At 37.6% G+C, this 25,802-nt stretch overlaps 1 protein-coding gene across 1 annotated transcript; it reads left to right on the top strand.

Annotated features, from left to right (window-relative positions):
• Nucleotides 1-12,211: 12,211 nt before the first annotated feature.
• LOC131313254 (probable LRR receptor-like serine/threonine-protein kinase At3g47570) lies at nt 12,212-20,048 on the top strand. The gene is given in 4 exon segments (XM_058341464.1): nt 12,212-12,752; nt 14,020-15,655; nt 15,657-16,024; nt 16,156-20,048. Coding segments are annotated over 3 exon segments (2,121 nt in total). The 5' UTR covers nt 12,212-12,752; nt 14,020-14,054; the 3' UTR covers nt 16,308-20,048.
• The last annotated feature ends 5,754 nt before the right edge of the window (nt 20,049-25,802 follow it).

Raw genomic sequence — 25,802 nt, forward strand, 5'->3', positions numbered from 1 at the left:
ATACTGGTTAAGAAGATGTAATGGTAAAAACTTAACCATGGAGAATGTTTTTAGCCAAACATGGCTATAAATCCTCTGCGTATTGATTTCTGTCGATCAATATACATTTTGGAAGGAAATAGAAAAATTAGTTCTGATGGAGTGGCTAATAAATGTTGGTATAGTGCTGTCATATTTTAATCGACAGACTATGGGGCTGTTTGATAAAACTGAAAACTGAAACTGAAAGCTGAAAAATTAAGTACTGGAAACTGAATGCTGAAATTTTTAAGCTGAAAAGCTGTTTGATAAATATATTAAGTACTAAATTAAAAAAATGATGAATTAATTTTGTTCCAATTCTATCTTAATTTACTAACGGTCACAATATACTTTTGGTAATGGTAGTGTTGTGGTGGTGGGGGAGTGGTGGAGGTAGTAGGAGTGCTGGTAGTGGTGGTGGTGGAGTGGTGGTGGTGGTGTAGTGGTGGTCGTGGTGGTGGAGTGGCGGTGGTGGTGATGGTGGTGGAGTGGTGGTAGGAGCGGTGGTGCAATGATGGTAGTGGTGGTGGTGGTGGTGATGTGGTGGTGGTGGAGTGGTGGAGCTGGTGGTGGTAGTGGAGGAAGTGGTGGTGGTGGTGGTGTAGTGATGGTAGTGGTGGGGGAGTGGCGGTGGTGGTGATGGTGGTGGAGTGGTGGAGCGGTGGTGGTGGTGGTAGGAGCGGTGGTGGTGGTGGTGTAGTGATGGTAGTGGTGGTGGTTGTGGTTGAGTTGTGGTGGTGGTGGAGTGGTGGTGGTGATGTGGTGGTGGTGGAGCTGGTGGTGGTGATGGTAGTGGAGGAAGTGGTGGTGGTGGAGTTGGTGGTGGTGATGTGGTGGTGGTGGGGGGAGTGGTAGTGGTGGTGGTTGTGGTTGAGTTGTGGTGGTGGTGGAGTGGTGGAGCTGGTGGTGGTGATGTGGTGGTGGTGGAGCTGGTGGTGGTGATGGTAGTGGAGGAAGTGGTGGTGGTGGAGTTGGTGGTGGTGATGTGGTGGTGGTGGTGGTAGTGGAGGGAGTGGTGGTGGTGGTGATGTGGTGGAGGAGTGGTGGTGATGTGGTGGAGGAGTGGTGGTAGTGGAGGTGGTGGTGGTAGTGGTGGTGGTGGAGTGGTGGAGGTGTTGGTGGAAGTGGTTGTGGTGGTGGTATGACGGTTGAATGTAAGTACACAAAAATTCAGCCAGAATTAAGTAGCTCAAAGCTACTTAATTTTTTCCAACTTTTTAGCCTATATTTTAAGTGGTACTTAATTTGTTAAGTAATATGAAATGTGGTTATCAAACCTACTGAATCACTTATTACTTAATTGATTCAGTATTAAGTGCTGAATTTAGGTTATCAAACAAGCCCTATGTTTCCATGTTTCCTGATTCCTTTCAATAAGGATTCAGTTAAAAGGAAAAATTTCGACAGAGGCAATCTGTTAAGCCGTATCATGTGATTTTCGACAATGGATTTTATTTAAGCCTTGAGGGCTTTGTTGTACCAGTCAAAAATAAAAAGATTGGTGTAAAATTTATCTAAAACTCTTCGAGAGTTGGGGGGCATAAATGTTGAGTTTCTACTGTAAAAGGTTATTACCCGTTGATATTGCCAAAGGGGTGATTTAAAACTAGTTAAATTATTCACTTGGGTTAGGTTAGTACTTCACCCAAATGATCAATAAGGGGGGCATTGTTTGCACCATATATTCACCGCCTGTCAATGATCGACCGAAAGGTGACAATTATGAGAATGCTTCCTATTTTATTATTTCGTATTAATAATATAACTATTTTTTATTTCTTTTATTTGTTTGTATTTTAATAAAGTGAAGGACACTTGGCATGCTCCTACACATTTGGAAGTTAAAAAGACACTTGTCATTGTCCTACACACTTTGAAGTTGAAGGGAAGTTATTTGGACACTTGGAAGCAAATTAGAAGAATGAAGAGTAGTGAGAAGTTAGGAAGTTATTTCCTACACATTTGTTGTTTCCTATATATTAAGAAAGTTCACTTGTTATTTTTCTTCCGCTCCACCCCACTTCACTAAACCATCAATCCACTCTACCCAATCGATGGGTCGATTCCGTTCTTGAAGATTGGCGGGTGACGGTCTTCTTTTACGAGTCAATTCATCACCACCGAAAAATAGCATTTGATTCATTTGCCATTTCTCTTCCAGTGAAGTCCTGAAATACGGCAAGGAACCTCAAATTCATTTGTGGAGACAAGCTGCATTCGCCCTTATTTTTGTTGTTGGCATTGTTTTCCCAAATCTCTGTCGATTTCGATCGAAGGAAAAATTGGTAAACAGACATTAAAACCAAAATGCATCTACATGGCTAAGGTGCGTGCTTTTGCTGGTGATTGGAACTATGTAGGTGCATACTCTTTAAGCACAGAGAAGGATAATCTGGTCAGATGATCATAGGTAAATAAGATTCAAAAGCTAGTTATCCAGGAAAATCATCCTCCTGGCATTTGTTGATCCTAATTTTATTCTTTCCGGGAAGACGATTGATCAAGCAATGGCGGAGCTAGAGTTCGAATTGGGGTGAGATTATTTGATGGGAATCCACTTATAGTAGTATGTTTTAAGTTAATAAATATATGAAGGGAAAAATAAATAAATAACTAATTCAATTGTCTCTAAATTCAAGCAATTGAGATTTCATTTTCATAATCCGAACCATTTATCTTCCAAATCGCCATCTTTTCATCAATGGTGTTAAAAATTAAATTGCCTGAATACCGGTAAGTGAGTGTATGATTGACTTCTGTTAGTATAAATAATTTTTTTTAGAAACCAAGGTACCACGTGCCACACCCTCCATAAAGCTCCACCGCCCTTGCAATCAGGCACAATTGTTCATTCCAATGTTTGCAAAAGATTCAACACCTGAAATTTTATAATCATGAATGTATGGAAAAATTAGTCGAAAAAGAAAGTGGTAGATAAAGGTAGTGGAAGATCATGGTACAGAATAATGTTGAATAGATCATGGAAGATGAACTCAAGATACTTTTCCAGGGAGTCAAGATCCATAAGCAGGGGGAGTTAAAATACAGAAATCCTAGCCGTACCGACCCATTTCATACCGAAACCGTACCGACGGCCGCTCCGGGCTATCTCCGGCCACCGTACGGTCGATCCGAGCCGTTCAAAAATTATATAAAAAAAAACCGAGAGGCCTTACGTGAGAATAAACGGCATCAGATATGTGTAGGGTGGTTAGATCGAGTACCCTATTTTTCGTGTATACTCGTGTACATATGTATACACGAAAAATAGGGTACTCGATCTAACCACCCTACACACATCAGATGTCGTTAATTCTCACAAGGGCCCCTCGATTTTTTTTTTTAGAATTTTTGGACGGCTCGGATCGGCTGTCCGGTGGCCGGAGATGGCTTGAAGCGACCGTCGGTGCGGTTTCGATATGGAATGGGTCGGTATGGCTAGCACTTCTCGTTAAAATATTACAAACCAGACCAAATATCATCAGATTAGTGAGAAATAGTCACACATTGGTATGTTTAAAATCTCTTTTTAGTTACTCTACTTTCATCTGATTTGAAATCCTCCCCCAATAAAACCTAGTCACCGAAACCTTGTGTGAAAGTCCCAGTGGAAATCAAAGATCAAATAAAGCCTAAGGAAAACAGGAGTAATGCTATATGTACCGATGGGGAGGGAAGGGAAATCGTACCGTCGGCCGCCGGCGGGCCGTCTCCGGCCACCGGACGGCCGATCCGAGCCGCCCAAAAAATTTTAAAAAAAAAACCGATTGGGCTACGCGGGAATCAACGGCATCCGAGGTGTGTAGGGTCTTGATCCGAACACGAAAAAAGGGTGCTCGGATCAAGACCCTACACACCTCGGATGCCGTTGATTCTCGCAAGAGCCCCATCGGTTTTTTTAAAAAAAAAAATTGGACGGCTCGGATCGGCCGTCCACTGGCCGGAGACGGCCCGCCAGCGGCCGGCGGTACAATTTCTCTCCCCCGGTCGGTACGTATATCATTTTTGGGAAAACAGCGCGCCCTGAATTACTAAAGAAGCATGAAAAACAAGTTAAGAGTCATTAACGGAATCGATTATTTGGGATGTGGGCTCATCTCTCGTGAAAACACGGAGTCATTTTCGTGGTTATTTCAGACTTGAAAGACATGCATGTGGAATTGTGCTCCGAAAGCAATTATTACCAACCTATGTATGGCCATGAAGAATGCTATAGAAGATATATTCCCTAACACCCGACATTGATGGTGCGTATAGCATATTATGAAAAAGATCCCGAAAAAGTTGAATGGGTGCAACGCCTATGAGAATATTAGTCGGTGTATAAGTAAGGCAATTTATGATTCACTTACCATAAAACAATTTGAGGATGCTTGGGATGTGTTCATCAAGAAGTATGAGCTTCAAAGTAACACATGGTTAGAGGGGTTGTATTTGGAGAGGAAATGGTGGGTGCCTGCTTATTTGAACGATGTGTTTTGAGCGGTGATGTCATCCACACAAAGAAGCGAGAATATAAATGCGCATTTTGATTGTTACGTTCATTTAAAGACGACCTTGAAATAATTTGTTGGACAATAGGAAAATGCATGGGAGAATAAGGTGGAAAGCGAAAATCAAGCAGATGTGAAAAGTTGGAACACTTTCATCCCGTTAATAACTGAAGATAAGTTGGAGAAGCAATTTCAAAGTGTTTATACGCATGCAAAGGTTAACAAGTTTCAGAAACAATTTTTCGATAAAATTCACTGTTTCTATGATAAGCCGGCAAAAGTTGATGGTATCGTATCCGAACATGAGATAAATGAGTGGGTTACATATGGCGAATGAGAAGAGAAAAAGAGGATTCAAGTGTCATTTAATGCTAAAACCAATGAAACACATTGTAATTGTAGATTGTTCGTGAAAAAAAGACCCGAATTTTTTACCCAATTTTTTTTTTCTAATAATAATATTATTAGGATTGTTTTCTTAATACAATGACTTATTTTTTTTCTAAAAGGCATGCAATTATACTCCATGCATGCATTATTTTTTTTCCTCCATCATGCATGCATGCACCCCATCACCTCCCTCACCTCAATCTCTTGCAATGTCTCACTCTCTCCCTCCCACAGCTCACTCTCTCACCAGCCATTACTCCCTCCATCTCCTTAACCTCCAAGAAAACAAAATTCATCCCTTCTTGCTCCAAACCAAAATTTCCTTTACCACCAAGCAAAACTCAAATTTAATTCATTCCTATCCTCTTCATACTCTCTCCCTGACCTTAAACTCAATCCAAGTTCGTCCATTTCAAATCCAAAGAACCCAACTTCCATTAATGTGATCTTATTCTTTCTATTCAAAATTTGCCTATAAAAACCCCTCCCCATTGACCACGAACATACCATCATTCCACCCACGCTCCTCCGAGTCAGAAATGAGAGAAAAACGTGGGCAATTCAAGCTCCAAGCTATGGAGTTTTAGAGAGAGAAAAGTGGATTTCATAGTTACGCCCAACCGAAACCCAATTCAACCATACAAATCATCTTCTACACCCCAAAGCATCACCAAACAACATTCAATTCGGTCCCAAGGTTCCTCCATAGCCAAAACCGAAGTCATCTTTCCCAAAATTCAAGTTTCGGTTTGTGAATCAATTCGATCCAATTGAGGTATTATAATCCCTTCCAACCACTTCTCTAAGTATATTAAGTGTTTATATGCTTGACCCTATGCCCCGAACGATCCCCTGCATCAAAACCGTGGCAAAACAAAAAAAAATTTGAATAGTCGCGGTCGCAACCTTCGAGTTTTGCCGCCGCAAGAACCAGGCCTTCCAACCTTGCGGTGTGTACTGTTTTGGTTCGAAACTACTTTGTGACCTCTCGAACATCATTTTTGACACCTGGATTATTTTTCCTAGATTTTTCACACTTCAAAGATCATAACTTATTAATATCATATTTTTTTTATTTTTCTCTCTATTTATTATATTTTTCACTTGTTTTCATTCAAAGTTTATAAACGAAAAATCTTTATGACCTTCCGAAGAGCGTTTTTACCACCCAAACTATTTTTCCTAGACTTCTCACATCTCAAAGATGATATCTTGCTAATTTCATATTTTTTTATTAAATTTAATATTTATTATTATTTTTTTAGATGTTTCCAATCAAAATTACTTTACGACCTTATAAACCTTGTTAGTAATGCCTAAGTAATTTTTTCTAGACTCCTTACGTTCCGAAGATGAAACTTTGTTAATCTCAACATATTTTATTTATTAGATTATTTATTATCTAATTATTTTACTTTCAGCAACTTTCGTTAATATCTTTATTTTAACCGCGACCCTCCGGATCCAACTTTTGATACTCGAACGTGTTGTATAGGACCTTTAGGGCTCTCATTAATGTCGTGATAATTATTCTAATATTTTACCTAATTATTTTATTTAATTAGTGTTTTATCAATCCAATTTCTTAGAAAAATTTAATGAGAGCCTAGCAATTTTTTTTTTTTAAATTTTCTAAAAAGTTCTTACCTTATTATTGACGTCGTGACTATACAAGACTAAGGACAACGGCACATTCATAAAAAGTTGTGTGATTGCATTGTTGTTATTTGTTTTAATTATAATTTGATTTAATTGTATATTGCACCGATACTTGATTTGAATGTTAGATTGGACCCTAGAGACATGGGGTGTTATGCGAATAGAATTCACCTAGACGGTACTAGGTAATGGATAAAGTGAAAAGTTTTGTTTTTAGATTGCCTGCAGGCGGGATTTTGAGATGTGATAAGTTGGATGTGATGATTTGAAACTGGCAAAGTAAGTCCAGTGATGACTTGAAGCTGGCAAAGTAAGCCAAGCGGTGATTTGAAACTGGCAAAGTAAGCCCAGTGATGATTGTGCAAACTGACAAAGTAAGCCCAGTGATGATTGTGACGTGGTGCATAAGATAGGCAAACCCTAGTTATGACTCGGGCATAATAAGCTTCCTTTTGTTGTAATAAGACGGATACACGCTAGTATATAACTTGGGTGCAATCCGTGACAACAAAAGAAAGTGATCTCATGGGACAGAGCATAGCTAGCGGTTGGGGAGGAAAGATCTCATGGATGAGATCTTAGATTGCACGATAGGTTAATGGTTAGTAATGAACTGGTTATGTGAAAAATCTCTGTTTTACTTTTTTGCACTACTATTATCCTACTACTTGCTAGCTGTAAAGTAAGAGGGGTGGTTAAGTTGGATTATTTTTACTGGGTGATTTATCAGTCACGGATACGTCTGTATCCTGGTAAATCGATTGCTTCGGCGATCGATTTGCTAGAGGGCGCAGGATTCAACGGAAGGGATTCAATGATGGTGCAATTCGACACGGAGAGAATATCAGGAACAAAGATCGAGTATGCTTGCAATCCGTATCAATCCTAGAGTTGGCTCTGAAATCAATGTATTTTGAATCAGTAAATTTATCTTGAGATTGTAATAGCTAAACTTATTTTGGAAAATTTTATATATTTAGCAAAATTTTCTTAAAAAAGTATTTTATTTTGCTCCCAAAAAAATCGGGGCGTTACAGTTCGAGTCTAGAGGAATGGTCTGTAAACATCAACTAATCAAAAGGGAACTGAAAGAGTGCCTGACAAGTATGTGTTGAGAAGTTGGTGTAAAAATGTGAAAAGGGTCTACACAGAAGTTTGAATCTGTTACGATAAGTCGTCAATGTCAATTGAAGCACGTCGGCATGACAACATATGCAATATCTTTAATGAGGTTGCTGATTTAGCGGAAGAATCTCAAGAGAAGTATGATATGGTGATGAAACGGATACACGAGCTAAAACGAGAGTTAATGGAAGCTTCGGTTGTTTGTGAAAGTAATGTGGTTTCACTTAGTGATGACACGGGTACTCGTAATATTTCTTTGTCACTTGAAGATGGGGTTATACCTCCTAAATAGAGCATGAACATACTTGACCCTGAAAGTCTTCGACGAAAAGGGAGACCGCCATGCAAAAGAAAGATCGGTGCTGTGGAAAAAGCTGTTAAGAAGAAAATAAACATCTAAGAAGCCATTGTCCAAAGAAAAATCCAAGGTATAAGTTTTTTACAATTTGTTGCTTACTAGTTAATATGGACAGATAGATTTGTTCGATGAATGTGTAATAGTTATATTATTTGCTAATTTCAGGAGGTTAAAGAGATTGCGGTTAGCCACCGTATCAGGACACAAGAGAGTATTGTAAATGTAAATGTAAGAAATTTTATTTTTAATTGCATAATTTCATATGTCATGTAATTGTTATTCAAAATTCCTTTTTTTTTAATGGGCAGGGCTACCCAAGCTACATGGGACACTCAATATGGCCAAACATGATGCCCCATCCTATGCGACCAAATACGGCACAAGGCGGAAGCATCTTCCCATTTTCCCCAACTTTATGCCCCACCGGAACAAGCTTGAACCAATTTATGCCTTCTTTTTTAAGTTCACAAAGCTTATTAAATGGTCAAGTTTGGATGGGTCAATCAACTATTGCGGGTAGTCAAGGTTGGAGAGGAGGACAATTAGGTATTTTGGAAATTCAAGGTCAATATTGGGGAGGACCACAACTTGATATTCCAAAAACTCAATGGCAAGGATGCGGAGGACAACAAAGTTATACACAAATGATGATGGCACGGGATAATGTTGAAGAGTAGTTCACTTGCTTATATTGTTTTATATCGTGTCCCCTTTTGTGTCCTGTGTCCCCTTTTATGTCCTTGTAATGACCTTTCATAAGGTAGATGGTTTGGAGATTTTTGTTTCTTGTTGACTTTTTTAATGAAACGCATTCTGCTTTTGTTCATAAAATTGCGCCACTTTAGTTGACTTCTTTAATGAGATGCATTCTACTTTTGTTCATAAAATTGCGCCACTTCTTTACTTTCTTTCTGCTCCTGTTTTATGTTGAGGTCATGATATTATTGAGATTCTATTCCATTTGACATTAACCATTTCCTTGGACTTAGGGATTGATAGTTTGAAATGTTAAAGTTGAATTCATAGTTCCATTAGATAAGATTTTGAAAGTTAGTTTTCTTTATGGAGGATGATTTGGTCAGTTCAATAGCTTAGAATAAAAGCAAAAATAGTACCAAGTTTTAAGGTTAATTCAGTCAGCGATATCAATATTAGAATCATGCTAGTGTATTTGGTTCTGAAAAAATTTCGGCATAGTCTCCCCTGTTTTTGGTCCTAGCCCGACGTCTCGCGTCTCAGTCAGTACAATAATAACAACAACATAAACAACATCAGGTTACAATCCATTGCCAAATTATTCATTCCCAACAAAAACCATAAAACAACAGTCAAACAAATAGGTTACAATCGAAGTTAGATTTCACAAAACTACAACTTGATAGTCCAACAAATTACAACTTCAAATTCCAAATTACAACAATTGATCATTTTCTTGGCCTTTGATTCACTTGAATAGCTTCAATCTCTTTCAACGGCATGTGGCATCTTGAAGTTGTTGAACTGCCAAGCAGAGTCATCTCTATGCCAATATCGCTCTGTTTAAACTCATGAATCATCTTGCAGCTTTTTCTAATCAAAAACTCTTCTTGGGTAGGAATAAGCAATGGTTGCTCTGGCTCGGGTGTGAAATTCCAAAGTTAGCAACCATATGTAATCAAGCTGCCCTCCCAATCTTCCAACCATAACTTGAGAATAACAATGAGCAATAAGGATAACACAAAAATTAGCAGCCATATTTAGATGATCCGCTGGGATATTATTATCCAGGGATTGATGTCCTCCACAAAACGAATACACTTATGTCACGCATGCATAGTTCCGACCTGCTCTTGTAGTCAGGTAAAACTTAATTAGTTCATTATATGAGATACTAGTGATGCAGTCCACTTGCATTTCCCTAAAAGGCAAACATTTCACAATAGCATGCAGCCTGTGTTATTATGTTTGATCTCAGAAAGCATATATATGCTTACAAGATTGTGAAGATAGTTTTTAGAAAGCAAGTTGTGTTATTATGTACATATTTCTCAATATTTTCACTTTCTCCGGTCCCTCACCTAGAAATTTCCAATTGTAACAAGCTCTTCTACTAATCAGTCTGCAAAAATTTCTTAAAGTGTGTAAGCTCACAAGCAGTCCACCTCCACACATGAACATGGTAGTCCAGTACTTATCACTGACCATAACAAGTTATGTTCTATATGATTGTAATCCTTGCCTCACCATAAGATAAGAGGGAAGGTCTATTTACTAGCAATACAAAAGAGAATTAGCATGCCAAAATACTATTTTTCACCCAACCAAACCAGCAGTTGTTGACTAGACAATGCAACGTTCATGGTCTTGAATTCCAGTCTCTAGCTTGCTCATATGGTGAGAATGGAGATTTACAGAATAAAACCATAACCATGTTTCAATTTATCGAGCACAAACCATTCCAACTCACCGTTTATCAAATTCAACTTATTGGACACAGTTCTGTGCAAAAGTCAGCTAATTTCAGTTTCTAGACATAATTTCCTGCAACTATGTCAATACCCGTAATTCCGCACTAAAGCAGTAGCTCCAGCACTCTAAAAACATCGCTTCAGCACAATATAACAATTTCCAGCACTTAGAGTATGAGTTTCAGCATATAAACTTCAATTTTTAGCTTCCAATTATAATTTCCAGCATATACAAGCATAATTTCTACCATCTAATCACAAAATTCAGCATATTAGTTCAACTTTCAGCACTTAGAGACCCTAATCAGCTTTCGGCATAGAAGTGGACATGTTCAAGGTGTAAATAACTAATTGCAGATATACAATGAAATTCCTTCACTTAGAGACCCATTTTCAGTACTTAATTGATAACCCAAGCACTCAAACACACTAATTTCAACTCAAATTTTCAAATTACGTTTTTTTTTTTTTTTGGCAATACAACATTTTAGGGTTTCTCAAATTGAAACCCTCTATTTGATGAGGATGAGGAGTAGATAGTGGGGGTAATCTATCTATCTGAAACAAGGAGAGAGAGAGCGCGCACTTCGTCGTGGACAGCGTTGGGGTGCCAGAAGCCGGTGCTGGTGGCGGTCGCTGGTGATGGGGGAGCAGCTGGGGTTGTGGTGGTCGCCCCTCCCTGCTTCTGTCGTCTGTATTTGAACGAGAAAGGGGAAAGGGAAGGGGTTCAATGTTCTATACGTGGGTTTTTTTTTATAATCAAAACGACGTCGTTTTGAGCTAACGTCAGCGGATGTATGAATTGTTGTGTGGGACTTGGTTGTGTGTCTAGCATTTTTGTTACATGAATGGCCTACTCAACGAGCTTAAGAATCATTTTTGATTTCATTACCGAACAATGGCGGAACCAAGATTTGAATACGTGGGTGGCACCAATTGAATTCATGAAAACTACTACATCCCCCTTTTTCCTTTTACAAATGTCATAAATTTAAAACTTCTAAGAGAGTGAGTCGTTTTAATTTTCTTGTACCCTTATCCGTTTAATCTCTGTAATTTTTGAATTCAGTGATTAATAAAAAAATTTGCTGATAAAAGAGAGAGAGAGAGAGAGAGAGAGAGAGAGAGAGAGAGGGAGAGAGGGAGCCGTCGTATCCCACTCTCTCTTGGTGACCGTCACAAAATAAAATTGACAAGTAACTCTAATAAGGGAAGTTGTCACATTTCACTTTCTCCCCCGGCAAGCACCAAAAAAAAAAATCGATCGTCTTGCGTGGGACTTTCTCTCACTCCTTGTGGGTGTAGTTGTGGTGGGTTTTCTACGACATCTTGATGCTTTTTTTTAGGTCGAAAAAGAGTCTTGTCTGTGTGAGATCCTGAATGTACTTTTGTGAGTTTAGACCTCCTTTGTGGCTGCTTTCCTTTCTATTTGGGGGTGACTAACCGTTCCCGATATATGATTTTCGTATCAATCAAAGTACTTCTAATGTTTGACCAAAAGAAAAATCAATTATCCGTTCAATTTAATCCAATGCTCCAAAAAATAGCTGATCGGTTTGGATTTAGAATTTTTGTAGTCAGATCGAATTTGAATCGTGTCAAATTCAGATTGAACCCATGGCATTGACAAGTTTATGGGAGATCGTCATTCCAATAAGTCAAATTCGATTCTCTCTATTCCCACCAACACTTATTAGCAAATGTAATGAATTCAAAGTTGATTAAATATTAGAAATACTAATAATACTCCTAGAAATGCTATGAACTTTTATACGAGTACAATTTAAATGGTGCATACCGCACATACCAAAATAGTCTGCATATCGTAGTATTCTCGCAAATTAAATTTGTGAATTTTCAATTCAAAGAAGCAGATACTTTTAGAATATACGTCACACATAAAATATCATTTCAAAGGAGACTTTATAGAATTTGTAAAATTGCTTTGCAGGTGAAATTCCACCGGATATCGGAAACCTTGGCAGTCTGGAGATATTTGTCTCTGGGCTCTGCCAATCTCACTGGTTCTATATCGTCCTCAGTGTTCAACATCTCTTCTTTAAAACGGCTAGGTCTTTCTGATAACCAGCTATTTGGTTCTCTGCCAATGGATGTATGCAACTCGGATCTACCTTCACTTGAAATTCTTTCACTTGCCCGTAATCAAATGACATGACGGGGAGCATCCCACGACACAACACATCATCGGCAACTGTACTTCACTTGGAGCTTTATATCTTTCTGGAAATAAATTATCTGGTGAGGTAGCTGCAATCGTTTACTTATCCGATTTTGATAAATGTACGTATATATTTTGTTTAAGCACTTCTACTTTCAAAAAAACATGTGTGCAACCGGCAGTTCCCATAAGATAACTACTCCACTTTTAAACTTGGGAGTAAATTAGGTAGAAATCACAGCACCCGCACGTGCTTCTAAGAGAGGGAAAAAAAAAAGCTGATAAGATTTAAGAACGCTCGTAGCTCAACCAATATTTAGGCCTATATAGGAAGTCCTATATGGTTTAAAAAAAAAAAAAAAAATGGAGCAGTTGATCCAACGGATATGTACTTAAACACTTTAAAAAGTGAAGTGAGATTGCCGTTTCGACACATATCAATAATAACTACTACTGTATAATCTATCTTGTTCAATCCTCCTCCCCCCACACAAACAGTCTCCTTCTAAGCTGAAAATCCCATATTGTATTCCCAAAACCATGTAGGAGAAATTTTTTTACATTATGATAAGAGGACGGATGGTGTTGGTTTTATTTCAGTAGGTTGTACATGTACATTTTTATTTTGACAGGTTATAATGTTTATTATTATATCCACCTCCAAAAAGATGTCTACAATTTTTATGAATGGCTATCGAAATTAAAGGCTTAGGGATTTTTGAACTTGAAAATTTGCATACATACGATCTGGGATATGCTCTGAAATAAACTTCTTCTAAACATCTATGCTTTCGCGCTCGCACTCTCACACCCGCACTCCTGTCTGCTCGCGCTTTATGTGACTTAGGCCATAAGTATATCATAAAGAACCAGTGGCCTTTGGACAATGAAAATCCCATCTCCTTGTTAAGGGACATGAGGAAATTACTGCAGCTAGGCCTAAGGTGGTTCTATTTTCCATGGACTTTTCTTTTTACCGTAATAAATAGAAGGGAGTACAGTATTTCAAAAGAAAATCGGCAACTATATTCTGCACTCACCGACTAAAATATTTTATCTACAAAATTTAGCTCGTGCGGATCAAAAAAAAAATTACAAAATTTAGCTCTTCAGTACATAACACATATAAAAAGTGCATTGATATCCGCGAATAGTGTATTGATATTTGTGAAAATGTATTAATATCCGTGAGATATACATTGCTATCCAAAGTTGCTTGGATTTATTGGCATATTATCATCCACATATTGTGCGGAGGTTAGCAAAACCGAAGTTAGTTTTTAACATAATTTAGTTTCAGGATCTCTTGTTAAAGTTCCTAATGGAGTACAACATTTTTGGGTGCAGGTTCGGTACCACATGATATCGGTACTCTTCAAAATATGTGGAAACTAGATTGCGAAAACAACAACCTAACGGGCGCCATCCCCTCAACACTCTTCAACATGTCACGGTTACAAGCACTAGGTCTCACGAAGAATAACCTTTCAGGCAGCATTCCATCAAGTCCAGGCCTTTGGAGTCCAAATCTTAAAGGACTTTTCCTTGGAATGAACAATCACAGCGGAGTTATTCCAAATTCCATCTCAAATGCCACCAACCTGCTTTTGCTAAACCTTTCTTACAACATGTTCACTGTCTCAATTCCGCACTCACTTGGGAATTTAAAACTCCTAGAGGTACTGGACTTGGGGTTAAACCAATTAACTGGTGAAGACGACTCTTCATCTTCGGAATTGAGCTTCGTCACTTCCCTGACAAATTGCAGACACTTGAGAAGCTTGTATTTATCATTCAATCCTTTGAATGGAATCCTTCCGCCGACAATCGGAAATCTCTCCTCTTTTATCATACTAATTGAAATGCATAGTTGTAAAATCAATGGTAAAATTCCTAGGGAAATTGGTAATTTGAGTAGTTTGATCACTTTATCTGCATCTCAGAATAACTTGACCGGGTTTGTTCCGATGACAATCAAAGGTCTACAGAACCTCCAAATTTTATCTTTGGGCCAGAACAGATTACAAGGTCCCATTCCAGTTGAAATATGTCATCCAGACCATCCGGGTAGATTAGCCATGGCCCAAAATAAGTTTTCTGGACCATTGCCAGAATGCTTAGGAAATACTATTACGTCTCTAAGATATGTCGACCTCGGTTCCAATAGATTAACATCTAGCATACCCAAAAGCTTTGGCAACATCAAAGACCTCTTGCAATTTACATTGAACTCGAATTCTTTAAGTGGAAACCTACCATCAGAACTTGGGAATTTCAAGGCTGCATTTGTGATAGATCTATCCATAAATCAATTCTCAGGTGAAATCCCGAGCACGATTGGAGGTCTACTAAGCCTGGAGATTCTTTATCTAGATCATAACAGGCTAGAGGGTTCCACTCCTCAGACATTTGGTAGGTTGATAAGCATGGAATCCCTAGACATATCTCACAACAATCTCACCGGTGTGATTCCCAAATCTTCAGAGGCACTCTTGCAGCTAAAGTATTTCAATGTATCTTTTAATAGATTAACCAGAGAAATTCCGAGCGGAGGACCATTTGATAACCTCACAAACGAGTCATTTCTGTCGAATGAAGCATTATGCGGCGCCCCTAGGTTTAATGTGCCGCCATGTCATTTGGGTTCTCCTCACCAATCAAGGAAAAGAAGATTGCTGCATCTTACGTACGTTTTGCTGCCAATTGCATCCATTTTGTTTGCTATGGCCACCACATTTGCAAGCAAGAGATGCCAAAGAAGAAGCGAAAATCATGCTGCAATAGATATGTCGCCGGTGAGATGTCATCGAACAATTGCTTACCATGAGCTTCTACGAGCAACAAATTTGTTCACCGAAAGCAACTTGCTTGGCACGGGTAGTTTCGGTTTAGTGTACAAAGGGATACTCCAGGATGGGACAATATTGGCCATTAAGGTGTTCTACCTGAAACTAGAAGGTGCATTCAGAAGTTTTGATACAGAATGAAATCCTACGCAACCTTCGCCATTGAAATCTAATAGGAGTCATCAGCAGTTGCTCAACCCCTGATTTCAAAGGCTTGGTACTTGAGTACATGCCAAATGGCACTCTCGAAAAAGAGTTGTACTCTCACAACTATTTCTTAGACATCTTGAAAAGGTTAGAGATAATGATAGATGTGGCTTGTGCCTTGGAGTACCCTCACTATGGTTACTCAACGCCCATGGTTCATTGTGATTTGAAGCCAAGTAATGTCCTTTTGGACAATGATATGGTTGCACATGTGAGTGATTTTGGAATTGCAAAGTTCTTATATGGTAAAAGCATTGTACAGACAAAGACAATAGCAACAACTGGATACATTGAGCCAGGTAACGATTCTAGATTTAATTCTTTTTCACATCTATGCTTTTACTTTTGTTGTTCAAGTGCCGATTTTGAGTTTATAAAGCGTAGCTCTATTTTCCTAACCCTATGAGTTCTTCTTATGAATATAACATAGAGTATGGATCGGAAGGATTGGTGTCCACCAGGTGTGATATGTATAGTTTCGGTATCATGTTAATGGAAACATTTACAAGAACAAAGCCCACTGATGCAATGTTTGATGGAGATTTGAGATTGAAGAACTGGGTAGCTAATTTGATGGAGTAGCAGAAATCATTGATGCCAACTTGCTGAGGCCAAATGAAGAACAATATGCTGCAAATATTCAATGTGTATTGGGCATTATGGAACGGGCTTTGAGATGCTCTGCAGAATCACCTGAGAGGATGAACATAAAGGATGTTCTGGCTGCACTCAAGAAGATCAAGCTCCAGTATCTTACTAATTGTAGACGGACTTAGAGTTAAGTATCTGCTTCACCTTAGTGTGTTTTGGATATTCACATCTAGCAGGTAAAGATTTTAGTGGCTATACATTTTAATGTTTATTTTGTCCCTTTGTTGCAGCTGTTTTCGAGAGAGAGATCTCTACTATTGATGGGTCCTCTACTACATCAAATAAGAAATCTGTTCAAAGTTCATGACATGCCACGAGTAGCCAAGATGTATGCCTTGCCCGTACCGGATGCACTTACAAATGCACTTTTCAAGTAATAAAATTATAAAACAGCACAAAATACATTGGAGCAGTATAAGTTTATGTCTTTAGCTTGGCCTTCATAGATCCTGCTAGAACTAGGGCAACGTATACAGATTTAACTTCATGTAGTCAACACGTAATGTTCAGAAAGACTTGCTCTAAAATGAATCTGAATTCCTTTCCTAGTAATGAGAGAGCAAAGATACCAATAACTAAGGTGAGAACAACCATCCTCTTATAACTACCTAACCCCTAAATATTTTTCCAATAACATGCTAACTCTAACCCTCATCACCCACCCAATACCAATGTGATGGCCCAAGTAACAAAGAATCTATCATTCCTTTGATACAACAATGCTCTATAGCACACTCTACAAAATGATTCTAAAACCTTCTATAAGGATAAATGTCAGCAAAAACCACCACCTCCTCAAGGCTGAGCCGCTGAAGCACCTATGAATCAAGAAAGTAGCAAAAGTATTTGACTCCTAAACCAAAACTTCTCCACAATTGTCATTTGTTGCAAGATCATAGGTCAGCTTCTGATCACCAAATCTCTACTTGGATCGCACCACGGTCCCTTCATATCTTTACCAGCAAATTACAACAGAAGTAACCTGCCTAAACTATAGCTAACACCACTAACAGAAAAGAAAGATGAAAAAAACTTATGGACACAGTCACACACAAGGCAAGAGGAGAAACCCTTGCACTCACACTAATCCTGGTTGTGCACTAAATTATTTCTAGGAAATAGCCTTCAATAAATTTAGTTAGTACTAAATGAATTAGTTAGTACTAAATGTCATGCCTTAAATGTCCAAGAGGGCTCATCTTAAGATTTCTTCCAACTGATCATTTCACAATCAGAAGTACTTCTCTACCTCTTATTTGCTATATCACTGGTTTAAACCTCACGGAACTCTTCCAAACCGTGAAGCTCTAATAGCAGTGAATGAAGAAACAGTAGGAAAACAGAAAGAATAAGAAAATTAAAATCGGAGAATTATCTACTGAACAAATTTCAGCTAGTGCATAAAAGCAGGCAGCACGCGCACACAAAATTCAGTAAGAATTGAGCTGCACTATGAAGCCCTTCAACATGGTCCTAACCGCGTGAATGATATTAGCATTTAGCTATCTATGTTGAAGATTTGGGTGTGTGGGGGGGGGGGTGTGTGGAAACTAAGTAGGAATTACGGAGAGGACACGAATTCATTCCTTTAATTTCAAATTTCAAGAACATTCTCAGCGTCTTCAGCAAACTCAACAATTCCTAACATACTGAAACATTTCAAGAAGATTTATCAACTTCTTGTAGTGTTGAAGATCATTTTATCTTTCCACAAGTTGAAATTATGAGGTCTTCAGTGGAAATTGACAATATGCTTTCAATATATGGTGTGCGTTGATTGAAAACCCACAACCTACTATTGAGAAATTCATATAGTCACGGTGGTGTTGCATCTCATCACTTTGCTCTTCAGTTTTAGAAAGGTCGAACCAGCATTATATACTAACTGGAAAAAGGATAAGAAACTCTTTACTCCGTCCGCAGACATGTAAAACTTTTGTAGACGAAACTGTTCAGAAATTCACTCGAAATGATGCCTAGAAGACTAGGAGGCCTTTCTGATGCACAAATCAACACAGAACAAAAAAAAGTTGTGTAAACCAGAAGTAGCTTGTTGCTTGTGTAACTGAATGTACAACGAGACCTCCAATAACTAGAGAAACAAACATAAGACTGTAGGCGCGTCTCTAAAGCTCTGTTGTTTGGGGTGGCACTTGTATGTATTGGCAATATATGTATCGGTGGGCCATAGCTTGCTTCAGTTGCGAAAATCTATGTATTGGCTCTAGTTTTAGTTTGTTTTGGTTTCTTATGTTGTTATGGATTGTTGGTAGATTTCTTGCCAACCATGTATCCTCTTGGGCTCGAGTGGCATATGATTTTGCGGGGCTAGGTGCCAACCTTGTTGGCATGCTTCCCTTGCTTTGTGATGCCTTTTTGTTCTTGCCCTTTAATCTCTTATGATTTCCAGTACTCTAAAACTCGGTATTCCTCGCCGATTACTCGCTCCAAGGTGCCTGGCCGAAGGGACTAATCCCCTACTCGGTGGGCATTACTCGCCGACTAACGCCAAGTACTCGCTCCAAGGTGCCTGGCCGAGCGAGTTTTAGAACACTGATAATTTCTAGTTTCAACAATTGATTAATAAGAATCCTTTTTGTGCCGTTCAAAGAAAAATGCACCAAAGCTCTATTCAGCTCATGGAGTTGCATAGGACTTCCTCTACGGATTCGAATGCAATAAGAAAATCCAAAGAGTAGATATAGCTTTTTCCCTTTGTGTTGTATTTATGAGGCCCCATTCCACCAACCTTCTTAATAATTAAGTACTCATTTTCAATTTTCAAGCTTAAAAATAATGTGTTTACGAAAATAATTTTTCCATTTTTTTGCATCGTTAAAAAGATTTCATCGAGATCTTTCAATCAAGATTCATATTACATATTTTTAGATTTCAGTAAACCCATTATTTTTAAGCTTGAAAATTGCAAAAAATGACTTTTTTGAAAATAAGTATTTTGAGATCCTGGAACGGAGCCTGTTTTATTAATCCTTTCCTTTCCCTCTCCAATTCCTTAACCCCAACATAGCCTGACGGTACCACAATACTAACTTCTGTAACCTAATGCTTTTCAAGTACAATCAAAGGTTTTTTCGAAATAAATGAACGATATCTAACCACCAATTATAGCCAGCTAACCAAGAATAAGGCTGAAAAGAATAAGAGTAAATTATCGAGAAAAAGAAATCTATCATGAATCATCCTTAAATATTTCAACTTGCATATTGGATGTCCCAATGCGAACAGTAGTATTATCTTAGGTAGTTATCATTACAGAAAAACAAAAAAACAAAAAAATACCTAGCCTGATCCTAACTCGCAATGCAAGGCACTGATAAAGTCGGACTCACAGAAAATAATTTGGGGCGTTCATTACCGAGTTCTCGTATCGAAAAATCTGCGTCTACATACAAGAATCGAAATCTTGATGGATATTTTTAATTTCGATTGCAGCTACATTGGTTTCCCTTGCCCTAAATCGGATTCCACATTAAGCTAAGATATCAGCAATTATTCAAGTTTACAGTCCATCAAAATAAAAAGACGCAGTGTGTGTGTGTGTGTAGAGAGAGAGAGAGAGAGAGAGGGAGAGGGAGAGGGAGAGGGAGAGGGAGAGGAATTACCGGGGAGAAAAGCGTAGGAGTCGAATCTGCGGGATCGAGAGATTAAGTAGGGGGGGCTTTGATGTGAACGGAGTATATAGAATTGGACCATCCGATATGGGGAGGTCCCTTTTTTCTTTTTCTTTTTTTCACTTTTGCCCCTTTTCAGAACGGAAAATAAGTTTTTATTTTTTAAGAAAACAAATTCAAGTTAAAAAAATAATAAATTTATTGAAATCTAAAAATATACAATATGAATCTTGTTTGAAAAATCTCGATGAAATTTTTTATACGATGCAAAAAAAATCAAAAAATTGCATTTTATTTACATTATTTTTTAAATTAAAAATGTGAAATAAATACTTATTTTTTAAGAAGTTGTTCTGAAACGGGGTCTGAGCCCATTTGGAAAGAGAGGGTGAGAAAGGGAAAGAGAAATCTTTGCTCACCAAATCCCACCAATTTTTTGTGAGGGTTGGTGAGAAAGGAAAAGAATCAAAATGCTCAAAAAATTTATTTTCGTACATTTTTTCTATTTCTCATCAAAATGCTAATGCAAATGAGTAATTTGATGAGAAACCGCAAATGAGTAATTTGATAAGAAACCACAAAATTTCCTTTTTGTGATGAGATAAGAAAGGGAAATCTTTACTCACCAAAATCTCACCATTTTTTGTAAGAGTGGGTGAGAAAAGAAAATAGTCAATCCAAACAAAAAAAAAATCTTTTTTTTTTAAATTTCTCGCCAAAATGCTCAATAGAGATGGAAGCCATAACATTTTCTTTTTTTCTTCTCATGAAACCCCTCCTCCATCCAAAGATCTCTCCGCCATCACTCAAATTTGAGAATAAAAATGGATAAATTTCACTTACACTTCATTGGGTTTTCTTTAATGACAGATACTCTTTACGCATGAGAAAATGCTATAAATTAATGGCAGAGTTGTAAATTGTGATATGAGTTTGAGCCAAAGACTGGAGTAAATTTGAAAGGGTTTTACTCAAAGTTTGCTTCCGAGTCAATTAAAAGCAGAAGATGCTATAAATATTTAGGTTCATTATTTTTTCTAAATACCCTAAATTTTGTTCTTATTAAAATTTAGACTATCATGCATCATTTTCAAAGTATATTAAGGTGTTGTTCTTCTAAGGAACTTTTGAGGTTTTTTGGCGTTTTGTCTTTCTTAAAAAAATCGCGTTTCGTAGTTTTGCGCCAAACTTTTATAGATTATTGATTTGTCTTGACAGGAGGAATCTAAAAAACCCAAAAAAACTTTACTTTTGGCCAATTATTTTTGGAATTTTGCTTAAAATTTTGGCGAAAAAAAAAAAGAATTACAAAACCCCCAAAAGCTCAAAAATCTAAGAGGAACGTCTTTGAGACCAATTGTATAGGAAAATTATAGGCTGGTGTTAAATCCACAAGACAATTTTTTAATGCCACGACAAGATAGAAAGTGGGACAATAATGCCCTCAGGAGAGTCTGCATTCATCTCTCTCTCTCTCGATCGATCCACTACTCGCTTTGTTTTCTCACCTTCTCATCTTTTCCATTTTCTAAAGAGACCACAACAAGGTGATTTATTCAGAGTTGCAGTCTGCATTTCAAGTTTCTTTAACAGCTTGTGCCCCCCCCCCCCCCCCCCCCCCCCAAAAAAAAAAAAAAAAAAGAAAAAGATGCATTTTGGGGTCCATTACCAGATTCAAACCCAACATTAGTGAACGTCTGGATTTAATAGTGGCTGCAGCCACTAATCTCATAATCAAGTACAATCGTATAAGTCTCTTTTATGAATCGATTGAGCATGGACGAAATTTCTTTGCTAGCATGTGGCCGGCATAAGGGGCAACAGTACCTCCAATTTGAAATAATCCTAGAAATCCTATGACTTCCCACCTTCAAAATTGAAATTCTGATTGTTTGATGGGTTCGGTTGTTCCCTGACCTGATTATGGCGGAGAGATATAAGGAGATACAAAAGAGAGAAAAGGGGGTGGAAATGGTGGAATGAAAGTGGGTTCTTCTTTTTGTTGAGAGAGGAAAGGCAGTAATGAAGAGAGAGAAGTGAGAGATTTTGTCTTGACTCTTTCACTTTAAAGGGCATACTGGTGAGTTTGATTGACTTTGTCGTGGCACTAAAGAAATGTCTCGTGGCATTAGCACCACCCAAATTATATAATACTCATCAGTGTATATCTACTTTATAATTAGCCTTTTAATTCGGCTATTATTGTGGATAAGCAAATAGAAAAGATAAATTGTATATGAATCTAATATATGGACCACCTCTTTCACTAATATATGTATACTAGCGCATGCCCGTGCCTGAAGGCACGGCTCGGATATTTAGCACACCAAATAAATTCTGAACATCAAATTCAACCAACTAAGACGCATAGAACAAACTCAAACTCATAAAACTTGATCAAATCAAAAAACACCATCCAAAACACCGATGAAAATAAAAAAACAATACACATTAACGAAAATGTGTGCCTCGATGAGACATCTAAAAGGTAAACATGAAATATGTCAGGTCTAAAAATCTTCAAGACTATTATTGATCCTTTTGAGCTTTGAGGCTTCTCAATCCTAATCCAAAAAGACAATGATATGTCAATAGAAATCGAGTTAGTATGCCAAGTCATTTGTTTAAGGGATGATATATAATAACACCGAAAAACTTATTTATAATACTCTGCAACTCATTCCAAAATGATATATTATACCAAAAATCCCATTCCAACATTTCAATATTTCAATTGGATGGAAGCCTTATTAAACTTAAATTGAGAAGCATATAGCAAGTGGGGGTGGTATTATCCCCTCAAAATCAATTGAGATCCACATAAGTTGGTCCGATCACCTTGAGTACATTACAAAGCAAACCAAATTAAATAATCTCTTGATTTATTTTCCTACGGTTAAAAAAAAGAAGCTTATACCAAAATTTATGGCACAAATTGGATGCTTCACATCAGTGCCAACAACTACATGGGACATTCAGTGCATTCGATTGCCACTTTCAATCTGCTTAGAACCATTTTTTTTTTGATCAGAATCTGCTTAGAACCATTGAGAATTGGAAAAAGTAATTAAAAGACAATAATGATCAATAGATTGGGCACATTTTAAAATAGTGCTATATATTTAAAATTTGTCGGGTATTGGCATCTTGTATTGACTATTTCTACCTGGAGTTAAAATGGCCAGAAATTAAGCTCCGTTAACAACTCTAAAGATGATTTCCAATGTTACGGCAACAAAGAGCATAATGCAGCCTATCAAAAAAAATCAAAGAGCATAATGCATGTAATACCAAAATTAGGGTAATGCCTTTCATTCAAGAAAACTCCGGATTCCTTTCAATAAATAAAAAGAAAAAGAAAAGGGCAAGAAAGAATGTAGTTCGTCATATCACTTAAATTGCACAATTTGTAGTCAATTTTCGCTAGAAATCCATGAACAACAAATAGGATGTACATGCATGAGACATATTTTATAGAAACAATTGGCAACACCAAAATACAATTAGAAGGAGAACTTCGATTTGAGTAGAGAGAACATACATAGATTAAGAGAGTTGAATTTTGAAATGATACATACAGGATAGGGGAGGAGATGAAAACGTCAAAATAATAGGATATCAGATTTATAGCTTGATATGGCCTTCAAAACACTCAAATTTCATTGCATTGGCAATCCAAAGTCGGAAATATTTGATTGAACCCAATCAAAATTTTCCTTCTTGTGAAACCATACCATGAATTGAAATTTTCCTTCCTGTGAGACCAAAATTTGGTTTATTACCATAATTAGTCAATTAAAAAAAGATATGTATTAGTCGATTACCACCGAGTATTATATTACCATAATCAGTCTCACCAAGTATCAAATTTCCGGAATATTAATGAGAAATTTCTGGAAAATTAGCACATTATTAGCAAATTTCCGGAATATTAGTGAAGGGTGGCTAATCATAGCAAAAAAGAAAGGGTTTAGGATAGCTTAATTAATTATAGATATTACCATAATTACTCTCAAATTTACGGAAAATATTCTTAGAGATTATGATTGATAGCTTATTTAATTATAGATATTACCATAATTACTCTCAAATTTACGGAAAATTTTCGTATCTAATTTCCGGAATATTAGGCATGATTGATTCAAAGTCATGTAAAAGGATTCAAAGGCATGTATTTTCAATCCAACGGTTGAAATTTATGTACCAATCAAACGGTGAAAAATATGTACCGCTCTCCCATATTATATAGATATTATATAGATGATTCAAAGTCATGTAAAAGGATTCAAAGGCATGTATTTTCAATCCAACGGTTGAAATTTATGTACCAATCCAACGGTGAAAAATATGTACCGCTCTCCCATATTATATAGATATATATATATATATATATATATATATATATATATCAGTCCAGATCTCCTAAGGGATCCCGCAGGCCTAACCGTGTGAGACTCCCCTTTCCCGATCAAATTACGACGATCTGAGCCGCTCAAAGTGATTAGAACGTGATTTTAAGGTTACTTGCGAGAAATCAGCAAAAAAATTGATCGGGAAAGGCTTCATCCGAACAGTTTTTTATCGAACGGTTCAGTAAAAAACTGTTCGGATCAAGCCCTTCCCGATCATTTTTTTTGCTGATTTCTCGCGGGTAACCTTAAAATCACGTTCTAATCACTTTGAGCGGCTCGGATCGTCGCAATTCGATCGGAAAAGGGAAGTCCCGCATGGTAAGGCCGTGCGGGATCCCTCATTGGATCCCGAGTGTGTGTGTGTGTGTATATATATATATATGGACCAATCTTACTAATGCTTTGTTTGCTTTATAACTCAAAAAGAATTTTTTTTAAAATTCTCCATAGATTTTTCCTACTTCTAAGATTTCTCTCTCTATCTCTTTCCATTTATTACCCTAGTTATTCTTCAAAAAAAATTTCAAAAACCAATCCAAACAAGGCATAAAAGTTCTGACTCCGCCCGTAGTTGTGGAGAAGGGTGTTGGAGTACCACCTAACCGTGTGCCAACACCACCGAATAAATACTCGAAGGACCATACTCATGGAAATAATTAGATTTATAGATGGAAAGAAAATTTAATGCTTTGTTCTCTTTATAATTCAAAAGGAATTATAATTCAAAAGGAATTTTTTAAAAATTTCCCCTACATTCTCTCTAGATTCTCCCTATTTTCAACATTTCTCCTCTCTCCACTTATTACCGGAGTCAGATCCCATCCAATATGGGTTACCCTCCAGTCCCGTCCAGTTTGGTTTTTCGTGGGCCCGAAACAATGATCGGAACTGTTCACATTTTAGAGCTCGTCGAGACCAATGACTATACCAAAAATCATGTTGATCGGATACCGTTTGATATCATTTCAAAATGCATTAAGTTTCGAAAAAATGTGTTGAAGGGTTGTAATCCTGTGTTTCACACCTTCTTTTAGACAACATTAATGCATTTTGAAATGATATCAAACGGTATCCGATCAATGTAATTTTTGACATGATCGTTGTTCTTAATGAGTTCTAAAAAATGAGCAGTTTCGATCATTGTTGTGGGCCCGGAAAGGACCCCGCAAAAGGCCGAACTGGACAGGACCGGAGGGTATACTGGACGGGATCTAGCATAAATAACCCAAAATCTGAGGGTATGGTACAAATACCGGTAAAATGGTCAAACTAGGCAGCGTGTGCGAGAAGGTTGGAATTTTGGGGCGCCTTCTCCCGCGGTTTAAAATTTTCAAAAATTCAAAGAATCTTTCTGGCGCCAACGGACTCCATATCTACCCCTT

The sequence above is a fragment of the Rhododendron vialii genome, chromosome 13a (genome assembly GCF_030253575.1).
Source record: "Rhododendron vialii isolate Sample 1 chromosome 13a, ASM3025357v1".
NCBI lineage: Eukaryota > Viridiplantae > Streptophyta > Magnoliopsida > Ericales > Ericaceae > Rhododendron > Rhododendron vialii.